The 17595-nt window shown below is 32.9% G+C and overlaps 6 protein-coding genes across 7 annotated transcripts in view; 3 read left to right on the plus strand and 3 right to left on the minus strand.

Annotated features, from left to right (window-relative positions):
• The window catches only part of LOC136339721 (large ribosomal subunit protein uL10m-like), a 236614-nt gene that overhangs the window by 43045 nt on the left and 175974 nt on the right, over positions 1-17595 (minus strand). The gene's annotated exons all lie outside the window — the stretch shown is intronic.
• Positions 2930-7812, minus strand: LOC136339720 (chromobox protein homolog 1-like). Its single transcript, XM_066283163.1, has 4 exons — positions 7632-7812; positions 6586-6870; positions 4406-4645; positions 2930-4350 (listed from the first exon to the last, which is right to left on the minus strand). The coding sequence occupies exons 2-4, from the start codon at positions 6868-6870 to the stop codon at positions 4060-4062; spliced, it is 816 nt and encodes a 271-aa protein (XP_066139260.1). The 5' UTR covers positions 7632-7812; the 3' UTR covers positions 2930-4059.
• On the plus strand, positions 7885-10157 carry Ttc19 (tetratricopeptide repeat domain 19). Of its 2 annotated transcripts, none has more exons than XM_066283161.1 (5): positions 7885-8419; positions 9048-9207; positions 9357-9600; positions 9652-9882; positions 9926-10157. In XM_066283161.1, exons 1-5 carry the CDS (start codon positions 8079-8081, stop codon positions 9946-9948), a joined length of 999 nt encoding a protein of 332 aa, XP_066139258.1. In that variant the 5' UTR covers positions 7885-8078; the 3' UTR covers positions 9949-10157. The 2 variants fall into 2 exon arrangements, with proteins under 2 accessions (XP_066139258.1, XP_066139257.1); XM_066283160.1 differs by having other exon boundaries at positions 7890-8419; positions 9936-10157.
• GAA1 (glycosylphosphatidylinositol anchor attachment 1) lies at positions 10088-12183 on the minus strand. Its single transcript, XM_066283158.1, has one exon. It carries the CDS (start codon positions 12069-12071, stop codon positions 10155-10157), a length of 1917 nt encoding a protein of 638 aa, XP_066139255.1. The 5' UTR covers positions 12072-12183; the 3' UTR covers positions 10088-10154.
• On the plus strand, positions 12209-14605 carry mRF1 (mitochondrial translation release factor 1). Its single transcript, XM_066283159.1, has 3 exons — positions 12209-13022; positions 13131-13383; positions 14158-14605. Exons 1-3 carry the CDS (start codon positions 12449-12451, stop codon positions 14570-14572), a joined length of 1242 nt encoding a protein of 413 aa, XP_066139256.1. The 5' UTR covers positions 12209-12448; the 3' UTR covers positions 14573-14605.
• Positions 14803-17595, plus strand: part of LOC136339713 (centrosomin-like) — a 28114-nt gene continuing 25321 nt past the window's right edge. Inside the window, exon 1 of the mRNA XM_066283151.1 lies at positions 14803-15023. Within this exon, the coding sequence (XP_066139248.1) occupies positions 14971-15023 (53 nt within the window). The 5' untranslated portion in view covers positions 14803-14970. The remainder of the gene's footprint in view (positions 15024-17595) is intronic.

Genomic DNA, 17595 nt, shown 5'->3' on the forward strand with positions numbered 1-17595 from the left:
TCTGGAATGCCGGTCCAAACATGAACTTTTTGTTGATATGGAGAATGAGCCTCTCGCGCAACATGAAGATTTTCATTATAACGATAACGACAATTTTGTTTATGAACATTTCCGTTCAAATAATATATGCGTTCGTCATGTAAAACAAACGTTTTTTTTTTCTTTTTATCTTAGGATGTCTCTCAATTTTCTCAATAATTTCTTCACAAAATTAAATTCGTTCGCCGGGACGCACTTAATCGCGGGCGGATTAACGCCTAATTTTCAAATGTTGAAAATGACGAGTATATTTAGTGGAAACTGGGATTAACAAAACGAGAATGCACTAACCGACCGACTTTACTTATAAACGGCAGAAGCACTACTGCAGTACGAGTATCGAGAAAGATTAGAAGAAATATTTCCCTTTTTGTATACACGTGAATCAGCATGGTGCGTTCACGATGTGAGTCAACAATGCCGAAATTATTATTGATCAATTACTATTTAGATTCGAGTTTTCTGCACCGATTTGTAATTTAACAAATCCAACATCAAAGAATGTGCATTTTGTAAGAGAAAAATTCATTTGGAGTTCAAACTTTCCGAACCGATTCATGTCGAGCTGCTTCATGTAAAGTTTTGGGCTGCCCTGCCTTAATGTTTTGTACTGATCCATTGGTTTTAAATTTCTGCCCTGGAAGTCACACATAAGCTTCGCTAACATTTTTACCTGTGCACTTTGCATTAAACGTCGTCGCTCCCGTAGGGCACAACGGTTTTCGCCGGCAAAATAATCAATTATTTCAACTTGTTCAGCAATTGCGTTCGCCATTTTTATAAATTGTTTTCAATGCAACATTTATATAACAATTTTCGTCAATATCAATAGTATATAGCAATAAATAAGTTAAGTTACGCTAAAAAACCCGTTGACCATAAAAGATGAAAGGAAAAAGACAAAAAAACGAAAAGGCACTTGCTCGAGGTTAAGGAGTGCATCAAGACGATAAAAAGATATTTTCAAGGCAATTGTTCGACGCGTTCGCGAGATATCGACGCTCAAAATTTGAAAAGCGGCCAAAAAGTGCTCCCCTCCTCGCCTAAATTAATGATAAATTCTATTATTAATATATTTGATTATAAATCTTTTAGTTTATAGCTTAATAAAATTGTTCGCAAACAGGTAAATAAAACACCCGCTTCATTAGTTTTTATTTTAATCAAATAGCTTCAGTTTATTATTTATTAGACTTCCGAAGGTTGCGTACTAATTGTGATCTAATAGGTAACAGCCATAACATCATGTGGCATCTTGCAAGGGAAAATTGTCCTTCACCAAATTGTCAAAAATTTGTAATATTGTTAATAGCTCGTTTCTAGCTTATGCAGGCAACTATTGCAATATTTGAAATAAATATAGTTCTACCTCTTGATGGACCTTCTGAAGGTTTCCTTTCCATTTATTTTTACATGGGGAATTATTGGGAACTGGACTAGGAATGGGTTTCTTTTGCATCCAGTAATTTATGATTTTACCAATAGTACGACACTAGTTTTTATCTTAATTTTTCGCGTTGCCGTCTTCGACTAACATCATTTGAATCCAGATTACCTGTATTTCCCTAACCTTCTTCCAATATTCGCGAAAGTTTGATGATTCCGGGATTCTGCGATTTAGATTTTTTTTTTTTCGATAGACTCTGCCACTCAAACGTCCATTTGCCTCACAGCACCCACGTACAAGAAGCATGCCAACCTTTTCTCAGGACTTTAAAACACCAAAAGCTATTCAATTTACAATAAACTCACAACTCCGATCATCAACAATCATATAGTACACTATCGACATGTCGCACGTGCGGAATATTTATTTTATTGCTGTGTAGGAAACGCCTAACACATTTTTTTTGCAGAGAAACTGCACGCTTGGCGAAAAATTTATGAGACTAAAAACTTTCAAAGTAAAGTCAGCTTGTGGACGAAAAAAGGTTCAAGTCATTCGTACAAGAGGTAACAAAAATATAAACTTTTTTTACGAACCACGAGCGATTTTTAAAATGTTTCATATATTAAAAAAAGATCACGCTCAGGTCAAAACGCGCCAAGGTGTGTAGTAACTGTTAGTTCTAAAATTAGTGAAAATCGATAAAATCGTTTAGCAATTATCTCGAAACAACGATATTCATTTGAGAACCTTGGCGCCCTGGGCCGGCGAAACGAAGTAAAATTGGACACAGGCAAGTATTTTTGGTTCAGAACTTTTTGGACGAGCGCGTCTACAGCCATTTCACAAACGCCGTGTGTCCTATACCACCATATTACCTCAATACTTGAAAATAATAGATTGCGATTAAATAACCAGATGAACTTCAATTTGCAGTCTTTAGCCAATAGAACCTGCCCAGGGCGCTGCAGCATGTTTCGAAACATATCTAGTTCACCAGTCATAATAATGTATAAACGCGGTAACTCCAATTTCGTGTTACTAATAAAATGGAATTCATATCCACTTAAACGACAGTATCAGTGACATCTCTTTTCACAACTCAGCATGACATATTGTAGAAGCTACAATCCTTCCCTCCGCCAAGCGACGAAATCTATGGAGTATGGAGGTGTAACGGTAGCCGTCAGTACAATGGAAGTTACTAAAATCTTCCTCTACGATACTGTAGCAGGCACTACTATCGAAAGCGTCATCGTCATGCTTAATAATTAAACCCTTTCATCAAACGGCCCCATTGCGGGAACCACCCAGGATTCCCGAAAATTTTATTTGCTTTTTTGAAAACTATAATTGCATATTAGAAGAGTTTCAAATATTTAATAACATACAGCACTCTCATAATTAATAGTTCACAATTATACCAGATTTGTTTATGTAAAGATAATAAAAAATAAGCTAATTTACCTGTATTGAAAATTTGATGCGAACAAAGACACAACGCAAGTTTAAAATAATTTTTTGATCTTCAGAAAAGCAAAAAACATACAATTTTGTTGAAAATGGGTAAGATTAGGAGTATCGGGTATATATCATCTGCCGCAACACGTTTTTCAAAGCATGAATTAAAAGTAAAGAGTAATTAAAATGTAAAAATCTCAAAAAACTAATAACCCGAACGAGAACTAGAAAGCACATTTTTTTATGTAGAAAAGGTAAGTTGGATTAGTCAGAATCAACTTTGTTACTCAAAATGTCTATATAGTACAAAAAAAATGATGAACTTTTAAAACTAATAAAAACAACAGCTGACAACACCCTTTTAAGGGTCCCGTTTAATTTTCTCGATTTTCTTGGAAAAATTAAAAGCAAATGAAGTTAGAACTTGCAGAATTGCAAAAAAATATCCGGTATGCATGAAATCAATATAGTCTAACGTTCCTACCACTGTTAACTTCCATTTCATTAAAATCATAAAAATTACCAATATACCCCGCAAAACCACTAATATGTGACACTTTGTTTTGAAATGGAAAACTATTTATTAATACGGGTAATTCGAAACATAGATATTAATTTCTAACAGAACGTCAACTAAAATCCCTATAAGCCTTAGCTTATGAGTAGTAAGAAGTATTAATAACTGAACTAAGTCTATAAAATAACATATAACGAATATACCCGAGAAACCAAATTGTTCACATTTAACTTTCAGAATATATACACATTTCAGACAGAGAGACTAATTGCTACAACGACAATATCTGAGATAAATTTTTGATATTGTTTGTCTTTCACACAAAGCTAATAAAAACCATTTTTCAAAAGTGGAGATTGCAGTTTGAAATTATCTGATTAATTTTTTATGTCTCTTAAAATACACATTCCTGGGGCAAACATATAGAAGAAAACTGTAAAATTGTACATTCTGTGCATCAGTTTTAATTTTAGTTATTGATACATTATTTGGTATCTACAACCTCCAATTTGAAGATTTGCTATCCTGCACAGCATTTCATTCGTATTAACTTATCTGAACATCATTAAAAAAAAAACTCGAACCGATGGTTTAGTACACTGTTTGACGGTTTTCAGTGACAAAAATATAACTCTTTCTAAAATAAACAACGGACCTAAGATTCATTTTCAGGAGTGTGCCAGGCAATCCTCTCTTCATAGAACTGAATGACAACTTGTGGGCACTTCACGTTAGCTTCTTTCGCGGCCACTAAATCGGTCTCGTCTGTTCCCTTCCACTTCATTAGGAACATTAATTGTCCAGTCGAATCAGACGCTCCGATGACTTTTTCAGCATCTAGCCCCTTCTCAAAACCTGCCTTTTTCTGGACCGATTTACTTTTGTCTTTTACCTCAGGTTTCTTTTTCTTTTTTAATGCGTTTTCTTCATCAGAATCTCTATCGGCCTGTGTCAAAATCCAAGGAGAATTTGTTTTTTTTTTTTTTCATTTATTTTCTTACCTCGTCTTCTTTTGATGGCTTCTTTTTAGGTTTTTCCTCATCAGAATCAGACTCGCCTTTTTTGGCCTTCCTTTTAGCTTTATCGTCGTCTTTCTTAGATTGTGGTTTGGATTCTGATTTCTTCTTCTTGCTTTTTGGCTTCTCTTCTACATCTGAGTCATTTTCAGAATCTTTCTTTGATTTCTTCGGTTTTGGCTCATCGTTGTCAGATTCCGGAGACGGACTTTTAGTTTTTTTCTTCTAAACCCAAACGTATAAGCGATCCATTAAAAAATATACAACTTCCTTTACAATACCATACAGGTCGATCCTTTTTACGATGCTCACCATTCGAATCTCCCAAAGGGCGACAGTTATAAAATTAGTTAATGTCTTGGTTAAATTAGGAAGTCGAACCTATTTTAATGCCGTTCAAAATTAACTTACGCCTTATGTACAATCACATTTATGAATCCTATTAAAGATCATATTTTAAGTTCTATATAGGTATATAAGTTAAATCGTGTAAAACAATGGACGAATTCAAAAAACAACAGTACTGCGTATCGCTAATTTAAAGCACTAAAGCGTTAAAATTTTGAATCTTCAATATTCAATAGATCAAGATCAACTCTACAGTAGTTCATCAAATCAGTATTTAAAACTTCATGTGCTGCAACGCTCGATACTTGCAATTTTTTTTATTCTGGTCAAGAACAACAGAAGTTATAAAAATGACCAATTAATTGAGTTTCAGAATTCGTCTATGATGCAATAATAAACTACAAAATGTCGATGGTGAAAAATCACAATTTTTGGCTTTTTTATTCTCTACCCAGTCAAACAACATCAATTTGCGATGAAAACAAATCATTAACAGAAATTAACTGATAAATTTCCCATAATTTAATGTTTGATTTTCAATGGAAAATATTTTTTAACATACAATGCTTTGTTTTAAACCACTCTTTTCATATTGAATACCAATGCAAATACAATGCACTGACATTCAATGCTTTGGCAATTGATGAGTTCATGACTACCATAAAAAAGTTCCAATATTTAAGTTATGTTTTTCTTTGTGAGTTTCTTACTGCCTTATAGTATTTTCTTTTTTGTTTATGTACGTCTACATTATTTCAAAAGCTGTATTTTTACTTTTTTCAATGGTATAATGTAATATGACATCCATAAGAAAACTCAAAGGTAACCATCAGTATGTAAAATCAAGACGGTGTCAAAAAATCTGTTAATGTTATGCAAAGTGTCATCACAATAATCAGTAAACAAATTTTTTCCAAAATTTTACTGATAATTTGTCCAGTTTTTATAAAAATTTGTTTCAATAACATATTCTTACTTTTCTTGGGGTTTTTCAGAATACAAGACAAATTTACTTTAAAGGTTGATTCTTAATGAGCATTAAAATATGTTACTTTTTTCCTAATTTAACTGACCTTATAATTATCACCATTTCAGCGATCCCAATAGTCAGCATTGTATAGGTGACATCTAATATTGAAATTCAATTATAATAACATAAATAATGTTTGTCAAAAAGGCAAACATTTAAAGTCTTGACTAATTGTTTACATACAAAGTGCCGCATTTCACTTCCCGTCTTCTATACTACAGTTATCATTGAAAGAATTTTGATATTATGCATACTTAACCTGTGTTTTAGGATGTACTTTAGTAAAATATTTCTAATAATACAGGGTGCCCCAAGAAAATATGATAATTTCAAATAGTTTTTATTTAATTTTTAAACCAGAGGTGCAAATGTTTGTTTATTTAAATTTTTTTCTACCGGTATTATTCAATGGATTTAACATTGATAACAAATATTTTTCTGAAGTAGGTCCTAAAAAACAGATAAAATATACACAATATCAACCTTCTACTTTCAGTGATAACCAAGCTATAGAACATGAGAGCCAAAATGTGCAACCCTGTATGTATATCAATTTGTCTGCAATTAGAATAAAATTTATCAATATAATCAGGGCAGCTACTCTCTTGAAGCTAATAGAACAGAGAAGTGGCCTGAATTCTGTACTGTTCACCATAATAAGTGAAGTAATTTATAGATCATTTTAAAAACTTAGGGAGTTCCTAGAGAAAATTAAGAAAAAAATGAAGAGCAAACTTCTTAAACTCCAATACCTAATTTCACTCACAAACTAATCAAATCTTCTTACCTTTTTTTCATCCGTGTTGTCACTAGACTCAGATTCATTGGAATCTTTCCGTGACCTTTTTTTTTCTTTCCCTGCAGCCTTTGCCTTTCTGTTTTTTTCAAATTCTTCAATTAAATCTGGACAATCCAAATTTTCTTCAGGTTCCCATGTATTGTCTTCATTATTATAACCTTTCCACTTCAAAAAATATTCAACCTTTCCTTTGACCACTCTACGGTCAATAATCTTTTCAACTGAATATTCTTCCTCACTTTCACTACTATTATCACCTTTTGATTTACCCATCTAAAAGGCAATAATTTTTAGGAAACACCTGGTTCACAAGTGGTCAGTAGTAAAATTAAGTGTAGTGAAAAAACTGAGTTGGTGTTTAAGGGAGGCAAGTAAGTTCTAGAGTTCACAGGATATCATAAGTATATATCATATCATAAATAAGTTTAGTTGATGACTGAAATGTCGTGTAGTGTGGGAATCCACAAAATGATAAGGCAAAATTTATAGTCAATTTTATTTACAACTTCTAATTAATAAAGCTGAGGATTTTATTAAGTTATAACTACCGACTATGAAGGAAGGAAATTGTGCAGACAGGTTTAGTCAATTAATTTAAGTCTGCTGAAAAGATAATAAGGGTATGCTAGTTGACAGGAAAACAGAATAGAAACAATTTACTAAACTTGACCATGCCAGTGAGCTGAACTAAAACAGAAGTGTGTAAACCAATTAAATACAATACGACTTTACCACTCCAGTAAACTACTGGGTAAAATCTTGGGTAATTCAGGGTTTTGGAGCTTCTCCATGGGTTTCAGTTAGGTCAAGTGATAAACACATTTTTGGTTATTTTTATAAAATAATGTTGAATATTCAAAGAAATCAATGTATATTAAAAAAGTAAAACGATTATTGTATTTCATTGTTGAGAATTTTTCGGTTACAGTGGTATTTAAAGGGGTTGAGGAGGGACGCCAAGTATACTTTTAAGATAAAAGAATATAACATCCAAATTTATAAAAATTTAGGATCTAAATTCCTAGTAAACGTACCTTCAGTGATACTATGTATTTTACTCTACGTAAATAATATATAAAACCACAGGGCACTCTGTAATTTTCCTTAAAATTGTAGTCTCCTTACAAGGAACGAACCTTCTACGAAGACCAAACAACACTGAAAATGGCGTCGACGGTCGGCGATGTTCCAGCGTTTTCATATAGTCAAAATGGCTGAAGAAGTTGGCGGTTTAGCGGTTTTTATTTTTATGATTGACATTTGACAGATGTTAATTCGGGAATGTCAGATCGTTTTGAGCCCCTCATGAAGTTTTACATTATAGAATAAAAAAGGACAAAAAAAATATAAGCAACCATTTCACATTTTTTTCATAATCAGCTGTTTAACAGTAAGAGATCGTTTTTCTTTAAAATTGTATTAAATATTCATTTAACAAAATTATTATTATTTATTTAGTCGCCTAAAAAAGTCTTTTAAAAATGTTAAAAATTGCCCATATTTTGTGTAAAGTTGCCCCTAACCGTCACCTTTTTTGCCCCATTATATGCAAGACAATATTCAAACATTTGGTTGCCGAGAAAACTTCTTTATGTACACCCATTTATCCAGAACCCTTTAAATATAACAAGTATTTCAATTTTAAATCGCATTCTTTCTTATCACATCCCGCAGTATTTGCTGTAAGTATCCTCACTTGGCTAGGATTCAATCAGGATGAGGAGAAGGAATCAGAACTTATTATGATTTTAAAGAGGGCTATCTTGTGTACTCAAAGGGAAGAATTTGAAAAGGCAGAACAAATGTTACATTTGGCCTTAAGGTAAGAGATCTATGTGAAATCATTAATACTTTTGCTGGACATAAAAATACAATATCCAAACATGTTTGCAAAACTGCTGTTTTGAAGCTTAACCTACAAACAATGCATGAGTATTCAATTCTTGGCTGCTATTGTGAACATACATATCCAAAACAAAATGTTATTTATCTGCATTAAATTAAGCCAGGACAGATTCACATTATGTAAAGTTACCATAACATAAAACAGTTCAACCATGCTAATATATAACAAAGATAAATGCAAATAGTCCTAGGAAAAATTTGAAATTAACGCTTATTTTAGCTTTGTCTCAATCCCCCTGTGCATAGTTATAACAAACCTAAGTATTATCAAATACCAAAAGGTTGTAAACACATTATTTGCCTACTGTCTCTAAAAAAGGAATATAGCTTGCAGGTGCTTATGTGACCTTTAAGGTTTCTTATGAAAATATATAAAGACTTTAATGAACATGAAAACAACAATCTTATTTTCATTTTAAACAACTCAAAGTTTATAATTTTTTTTATTCAATCATATGCTTCTCAACACATAACCTACTCTTAATTCATCTTGTACATCCATTAATAATATAATATCTATTAATTTAATAATTTTTAACAATTAGAATAGCTCAACAGCAACAAAATCGACAGGGTATTCTATATTGCTATGATTTAATGGCAAATTTGGCTTTTAATACATACAGCTTGGATAAAGCAGAAAAGTTATTTGTCTCTGTTCTGCAACTTTTATTGGAAGGTGGAACACCTAAGGATGACATTAAAGTGAGTACCTTTTCACAAAACGTACATAAATGGTTTATTTCATTTAAAATATTGTGGACTTTGTGACTCTAGATGTTTATGTAAAAATTGTTATATTTCTTGATAAAACCCTATTGGTATAAAAGGTTACCTGCTTTAGGCATTTATAGGTGATCCATATAAGCTTAAAATTAGCCAGAATTTGCCAGCTGAAAGCAAATATAGAACGCGCCGATATTGGCTATAAATGGTGTCTAGAACAAATAGAACACCATAGTAAAGATGATGAAGATACAAAACTTCTTTATGGTGTAATAAATGACTGGTATGCTCAATATTTATTGGACATTGGCAATTCTGCAAAAGCCTTAATTCATTTGAATGAAGCTTATAAAGTTTGCAATGAAATTGAAGGCACGTATTGCTAAAATTTTAAATTGTATCTTAATCATAACTTTTATATAGGCATAAACAGTGAGAAATGCATGCTTCTTCTAAATGATTTAGGAATAACAAGCTTTCGTGCTGAAGATTATGATAGAGCAGAAAAATTCTTACAAGAAGCTGTAAATGTAGGGAGAAAGTTGGAAGATAAGTCACATTTGGGAGTCATTCATGCAAACTTGGGATTGATATTATTGCAAAAGGGGGTTTATCAGGAAGCTGAGAAGTTCTGCAATGAAGGAAAAAAACTAGGTAATCTCACTATAGCGTTTTACATTTTCATTTTATAATTTAGAAGTTTTTAGGCAAATTATATGAACATACTGAATCAATTGAGCAGTCAAATTACTGTTTAGATCAATTGAAAATGAACATGGGAACTTAGTTCTTATATAAACACATTTAGATCTAGTCCATTATTGTATGATTTATAGTTGTAAATAAAATTTTCAATGTATGTTTTTAATAAAAAAATGTATTTCATGAATCCTTATGTTGACTAGTAAAACAAAATGATTTCACATTCAGTCTTGTTTTGTGCTTTTGGAAACCTCTGCAGGAGCATCAGAAATAGTTTTTACAGCATTACATGCCACACACCAGAAACACAGCCAATTGGGAACAAAAATTGAAGTAACAACTGTGTACAACCAATTCCCATAAATCATTGAATCTACTATACTATAAATTACTGCTTTATGGGTGGCGTAAAACGCCCTTAGTATCAATTCTTTGGTGGGTTCTTGATTAAACATTAAGAAAGTATTTACTAAGACCATGATAAACAACACTGAGGCAGGGTGGACTATGAGCCAAAAAATTTTTTGGATAGTTTTCACATACTTATTTAAATTTGTGTCAATGATAAGAGCCATAGGAACACTTATAGTGCTACAAATAATCCCCAAAGAAATATTGTTCATGGAGATGCAAATTAGGGCTGTTCCAAGCTCTAATAAGGCAAAAATGCATAATAAATCACAACTCCTCTGACATTTTCTTATGTTATTTGTCAAATATGGAATCAATAAAGCCAAACTTAAAATTGTGACTAAACCCCAAGAAACTAAAGTACCTACTTCAATATTAAAATAGAAATAGCTGAGTGATTTACATAGTCCAGGAAATGCAGTTATAAATACACCAATACCATGTAAAACAAAAAATAATAAAACTACTTTCACATAACTAATTTGATAACCAACTTTGACAGTCTTAGAATTATCTTGCAGTTGACACCATTTTGCACAGGCTTTTATAATCAATGTTGCTGCTATCATGCATAAAGCAGGCATATATAAGCCAATAGAAATATATCGGTCATAAGAAGGTAGAATGTAGAAAAAAAAGCTTTGATGGAATCTTTCCAACAAGTTATTCATGCTTCTAAAGATGCCTTCAATTACTCTTCCAATACTTAAAAATCCAATTTTAGACATTACTTTATATTTGCCTTGCTCAAAACCCTCTAAAGTGAGTGCTTGAATTCCAAAGCGCAGAAATAAGCCATGATTTCCTGTGGGTATCCCTGTTGCTTGAGAACTGACCATTTTCATCATGTTTTTAAAATTATACTGCCACCCCTTGTAGAGAGATTTGGAATACTGTGGGATTTTTCCTTTGAAAGTGTGTAATACTCCTTCCTTGATGCAAATTTTTCCTGCCAAGTTAAAGAGATCTAGATTTGGAAGCTGTCCATTAAGGCCTTCAATTTTCAAGTCAATTTGTTCAATTTTGGCACTGTGCAGTTCAAGATTAATGGCAGCCTGAATAGCACCAGCACGACCTTTTAAAGTTCCATGTTTTAATGTGTCTGGATTTCCACACGTAACTCCATGGTATGCTTCCAGCCATGCTTGCATACCTAGTTGCTCATGATCTGTGATGAGAAAAATTATATCTTTTGCCCAGTATTTTTCTTTAATAGCATATTTAGCGAACGCCAATTGAATTGCAATAGAAGGAAGAGTAGTGGCATAAATGCTTGAAGGGGGCCGGTATGGCACACTTAAAACTAAAGATTCAGTGCTTGATGCTCTAGGAGCTCGTAGAATTCCATAAACATTTTTCCCATAGTAAGTTTCGTTGGGGTTTAGTGGGGAATGTAATGTGAAATTGTGGGTATAAGAGTCCAGGCCAATTTGTTGGAATTTTGCCAATAACCAAGGGTATGGAATGGAACTGTCATATTTCTGAGTCTCATCTTGAAGCTCTTGTAAGTACTGCGTTGCGGCTCTATCTTCCCAGAACATCGACTTTACTAGGCCTGGGAGTAGAGCGTTTTCAGAGAAATACGTGCTGGTGTTGAACATAGGCAATGCTAGTGAGGAGAACCATATCACACCCCCAATATATAGTAGAATGCATAGTTTTCCGTAATATTTAACTAAAACTTTGGCGATTTTCCCTTGGTCACTACTAGGATCTGTTAGAAGCCCCATTTTATTATGAAAATTGTTCTTTTTTGATAAAAACTAAGCAATTCTTCCACCATTAATGTAAACAAAAAAAGTGAGGTTACATGTGTCAGAAGTTTTGACGTTTACGAAGGAGTTTTTGGTCTCTTTTTGCAAAAATGCAACTAACGAAGATTGAAGCAAATTTCATAAATTAAAATTATTTAATTTTTAATAATAAAAAACAAAGTGCTCTATTAAAAAAATAGTATAAATTAATTGAATAATTTGCTCAGTGCACAATGTTATACCTAAATTACGCAATTAATTAGGGATTTGTTTTGAAATTTTTTTTAAATCGTAAACATAGTCGCATTGTACGTTGCTCTATGAATTTTATGTGATTTTGCAAAACTTTCTCTATGTTTGCTTTAATTTCCCGAGTTTATTTAAACGGCAAATTACAATTTAGTAGAAAGGCATTTGAAGTTATTCAAATACTAAAGCTAAATTCATTGAAATGCCTTTCCTTCCAGTCCCATTTCAGCAATTTCTATTCTACTACTGTAGAATACAAATATGATTTAAAAATCAACAATATAGATTTAAAACAGTATATATCTAAGATTCAATCTGAATACTCAGAATTAATTAACACTTCAAATCACATAGAAAATCCTCGTTACAATCAACTCCTGCCTGTGATCCTTATACTTCAAAAGAGGGAGAATGTTGTTTCAAATATTTTGAGTCTGGTGGAGCTTACCACTTCAAGAGACAAGGAATTAAGTCTTTTAGCTAAAGCTGAAGAAGCAGAAATGACAGCCAAGCTGAAAGGATTAGATGATGAGCTTTTTGAAGCACTTTCACCCCCTACTAAAGATGATTCATTTGATTCTATTATTTTGGAAGTACAAGCAGGGGTGGGTGGACAAGAAGCAATGTTATTTGCCAAAGAAATGTTTGATATGTATTGCAGTTTTACGGCTTACAAAGGTAGAAAGTTGTCTATTGTTATGTTTAAATATACATCATGTCCTTTATAAATAACCAACTATCCACCTCCATTTCTATATTTGTTTAAGATATTTCTATTTATTTAAGGATGGAAATATGAAATTTCTGAATATGTAGCAACTGATGCAGGTGGCTTGAGGCATGGTTCTATCTCTGTAAGTGGTCATCAAGTTTACAAGTATTTCAAGCATGAAGTAGGAGTCCATAGAGTGCAACGAGTACCAGCAACTGAAAAAAGTGGTCGCATACATACAAGCACTGTGTCGGTGACTGCACTACCCCAACCTGATGAAATCGATATAAAAATTGAAGCTAAAGATCTCAAAATTGAAACCAAAAGGTAAAGTGTCAGCCACTAACATTAATCTCTTGTCTTAGTTTAATAATTTAAAAATTCTTTGTCCATGGCTTTATAAAAATTTAGTCAATTAACCTTTTCATGGTAGTATGTGCATTATGGAATCAAACGACGCTTTTCAACAGGTGCTGATTCTCCTTAAATAAAATTTTAATACCAAATGAAATAAAATCGAATACAGGAAACACAAGCCACATAAAAATTATCCTATTTGGTGGTATTAGATATTTGGTTTTCGCAGTGAAAGGGTTAATTACACGTTGATACTTGGAAATACATCAGTTAGTTACATACTTATGGAAGCTAGCTACTAATATTTATAACATCAAGCTGCTTTCAAATACAAGTCCTACTATTTTTTCTATAGTGTCGTTCCATTTGAAATAAACAAGTTATGGATATTTGAAATCATGCAAATTCGGAGGTTTATTTTGAGAGATGTGGAAGACTTTCTCAAATTTAAACACGTCAAAATATATCAAATTAAGTCCTCTTTTTGCCCTAAAAGCCTTTATTTTTCTCAAGTAATCTAAACTGGTACTAATATATTGGATGTTTTATTTGAAAAAGCATAACTTAGATATTTTTCACTTATTTACAACCCCCGGTATAAAAGAAAAATAATTTTAGAATGTACCTGTATTTAAGTTCTATACAACGCAAAAAAAATGCAATATATTAAATACTTTAGCCTTAATATTCTGTGTACCATGACGTGAAGAACTCTGTATAATATAATATTCTATTTCGTTGCAGGTCAACTGGGGCAGGTGGTCAACACGTAAACACAACCGACTCCGCAGTGCGAATAACACATCTTCCTACTAACATAGCTGTTGAGTGTCAAGTGGATAGGTCTCAAATTAAAAACCGCAAATTTGCAATGGCCAGATTAAGGGCTCTGCTTTATCAGAGAGAATTGGATATACAAATTGCTCAGTCCTCCGCAACGAAAAAAAGCCAAGTGCGCTCAAACAATAGGAATGAAAAAATTAGGACGTACAATTTTAATCAGGACCGAATAACTGATCATCGACTACAAGGGGTACATTTTCACAATTTAAAGGGATTTATCAACGATGGGGGGGATTTGGATCGATTGATTCAAAGCCTGGAAAAGCAGTTAAGAATTAATTGCCTTTTGGAATTAGTTAAAGAAGTTTATAAATAAGACATGTGTAAAAAATTAAATGTTGATAATGCATTTTTTCGTTTAATTGACCATGTTTTTTGCAAACGTTTTGTTTTGCTTCTATTTTTTTATAAGAACTTACACGGTTCTCGGGGTAGATTTTTGTTTTCTCCTTACCTGTACGTCACCATCGTGTTGACAACCGATAAACGCATACGTCAGGCTTCAGCTGCTAGGCAACGTCAGGCATTCACCAATCAAAACAAAACGTATTCCGTTAAATGTCCGTTGATGAAAGTTAAAAAATATCAAATTTCGTTTACCAGTTATTAAAGAAATTCGAAAGAAAACAGGGTTAGTTTAAATATTCACCGGTATATTCAGTTTCAAAAGTGTCGTGAACTGCAGTACCTTGTATTAAACAATAGTGGTGCGATATGGCAGAGGAAAATACAGCCTCAAACTCTATAGACTATTCTCTATCAGATGTGTAAGTTGCTTTTAAATTATTAATTTTATTGCAATCGCTGTCGGTCTAGTCCCTGTAGTTCTATAATTATTTACAGAACGTGGATAGTGATACATCATGTAGTTCTGTTACAGTTTCATAATTTGTACTGAGATTTCATTAGCTTTCTGGGAAACTGACGTTTTTTAAATACAACCAAATCAAAACCCTTTATTTCACAAAAGTTGGACGATAAGTAAAACTAAAAACCGGTATAATGCAAACTAGATATATTTAGTACAAATTTATCCAATATCTCCTAACATCGTAGATCAATTTACATAAAACCTTTTTTTATATGTTTTCTAAATAGATTTATGGACTTATGATTATGAAGTAATTTGTTATATTCTGTGAGGTAATGCCATATGGAAATCGAATTTATCCCAGTTAAAGTTACCAGACTGTAAAAGTTTGCATATAAACAGTAAGGACCTTCCATTAATAGAGTAGTAGACTAAGGCAAAATAAAGATGTCTTTATTTTGTGAGAATCATATTTATGTATATTAAAGTGCTATGAGAATTTAGCAAACAGCTTCTTTACAACTAGAATGTGATAATATTTTGTGACTGCAAAGATACACTTTATATGAGTCCAGTGGTTTCAGCAAAAACATATTTCTGGTTATACACTCTCAAAGTGCGAAAATTCTGCCATGATTTGTCAATCCACTTCAAAAAACAATTCCATAGTTTACGAAACTAAATAAGTGTATAATGTACACACAAGATATGATTGCTCTGCAGAATGCTCATGAGAATTCTAATTGCAAAATAAGCAGAGTTCAGAACTCTGTAACATGTTATCTATAAAGTTTTTATCTAAAATAATAATCAATGTGTATTTAAAGAAATGAAAAAGATTCAGTGCGTAAAATATGTAGGTTCATTACCAGCAAGATTATTTCTGGGGCACCAATCATCACAATAAAATCACCACTATACACAATTAACTCCACTTTAGTTAGGCTTAGTCATTCAAGTTGCAAAAGGTTAGGTACTAGGTTATTAATAAATAAGATAAATAACAAGGAAGATAATATGCTGCTCTGGGGAGCATTTCGAGACATTTCCAGATCAGCTCGGCGGTTTGGATTTAACTTGTATCTTTTTTTTATGAAGGACTAAAGCTAGTCATCTGTCGATCCTTTTATTTTGAGCGTTTGCAATTTTTTATATAGAACTTGACCAATAACATAGTTAAGTACTTGGATCCGGTCAACCAGCACTTACCAGTTTATCTGGATGTCTGATGTTGAATTCTGCATTGCTGCCGAGCGCACGTTGTCGCCAACAAGACGAACAATTTAAGTTTTTTCTATTACATTTCAATTTTCCATAATTATCATGATTAATAACTTAATTTGCATCAAGCACAAATGAGTTCCACTATCGATGTTGATGTTTGTTGCGTTTGTTTGACAGTCAAACACTTCACTTGTTCTCCATAGCCTACTATGAATTTTTCAAAATAAACAAATACCGAGTGTTCATTTTTAATTCTTCTGCAAAATCGTTATATCAATATAGAATCTGAGATGTAGCATTCGTCTTTGCATATGGAGTGTTAAAAAAAAGTACGAGATATTTAAAGGGATAATAGTATGGAGCAAAATAAACAAAAAAAGTTTATTACCCAAATTTACCCATTCTCTGCTGGCAATCAATTCATTGCCCTTATGCTTTTTAGCGTAAATCACCAAGTCTTTCTCATTGTGGCCGAAACCATGCATACAACTCATTCTCTAATTCTAGTTATTCGATTTTACTCAGAATATTTCTATGCAGCTGTGTTAAAACGCAACTGTCAGTGTAACTACAACATAAATGTAAAAAAATCCCAACAAATTACTTTCTATTTGCCAATCTAGAATGTACCTTGTTATATTTTCTTTATTTTTCTTAATGTTCGAAATAGTCGTCGTACCAACATCGTATTTCAATGCCAACACTTTTCCGCTGACACCTTTACTTAATTGTTGCAAAATATTCTGTTCATCATAAATCGTTAGTGATTTATGGGGCTTTTTTGGGGCCATGCTTTTTAGACATAAATAAAACTGATTCAGGGATCTCTCTTCATTCTCTCAGTTCATAATCGGGGATCCCCTGCACTATTCACGTGCATTCCGGATCAGGGGAACCATGGTGGCTCCGGACTACAAGGCACACGATACAAATTACGTTTTTTCAATTTCGTCCGGACTACAAGGATATCCGGATTACGGGGGGTTCGGATTCGCGGAGCTTTACTGTCATTGAAATCAATAGAGATCGTACTGTACTTATCCATTTAACTTCGTTATAAACATATTTTAATAAACTTTTTCAACGAATTTATTTGTTGTTTGTCTTCTCCGCCTACATGTACTCTTTTGTCAAAACTAAATCCCTTCCATGCGCGATCGATAACAGAGCCACAGACAAGAGCCCGCCTGTATGTACGCTCTTAAAGGAGAAGTAGAAGGGCTGTTTGGGACGTTCTTCAGTGTGCGCATCTCGCGTCGCTCTCAAGCAATCAGAGAGAGACAGCCCCATTGGTCATGTCGCAC

Source organism: Euwallacea fornicatus, chromosome 6 (genome assembly GCF_040115645.1).
Source record: "Euwallacea fornicatus isolate EFF26 chromosome 6, ASM4011564v1, whole genome shotgun sequence".
NCBI lineage: Eukaryota > Metazoa > Arthropoda > Insecta > Coleoptera > Curculionidae > Euwallacea > Euwallacea fornicatus.

Bases quoted from the DNA above. Each gene is read 5' to 3' on its own strand.
- GAA1 (XM_066283158.1), bottom strand. From the start codon at position 12,071: ATGGGGCTTCTAACAGATCCTAGTAGTGACCAAGGGAAAATCGCCAAA.
- LOC136339720 (XM_066283163.1), bottom strand. From the start codon at position 6,870: ATGGGTAAATCAAAAGGTGATAATAGTAGTGAAAGTGAGGAAGAATAT. The intron at 4,646-6,585 runs GTAAGAAGATTT...GTTTGGGTTTAG, and splicing joins ACAACACGGATGAAAAAAAG to AAGAAAAAAACTAAAAGTCC. The intron at 4,351-4,405 runs GTAAGAAAATAA...ATTTTGACACAG, and splicing joins AGCCATCAAAAGAAGACGAG to GCCGATAGAGATTCTGATGA.
- mRF1 (XM_066283159.1), top strand. From the start codon at position 12,449: ATGTTTGCTTTAATTTCCCGAGTTTATTTAAACGGCAAATTACAATTT. The intron at 13,023-13,130 runs GTAGAAAGTTGT...TATTTATTTAAG, and splicing joins CAGTTTTACGGCTTACAAAG to GATGGAAATATGAAATTTCT. The intron at 13,384-14,157 runs GTAAAGTGTCAG...ATTTCGTTGCAG, and splicing joins CTCAAAATTGAAACCAAAAG to GTCAACTGGGGCAGGTGGTC.
- Ttc19 (XM_066283160.1), top strand. From the start codon at position 8,079: ATGTTAAAAATTGCCCATATTTTGTGTAAAGTTGCCCCTAACCGTCAC. The intron at 8,420-9,047 runs GTAAGAGATCTA...TTTAACAATTAG, and splicing joins ATGTTACATTTGGCCTTAAG to AATAGCTCAACAGCAACAAA. The intron at 9,601-9,651 runs GCACGTATTGCT...ACTTTTATATAG, and splicing joins AGTTTGCAATGAAATTGAAG to GCATAAACAGTGAGAAATGC.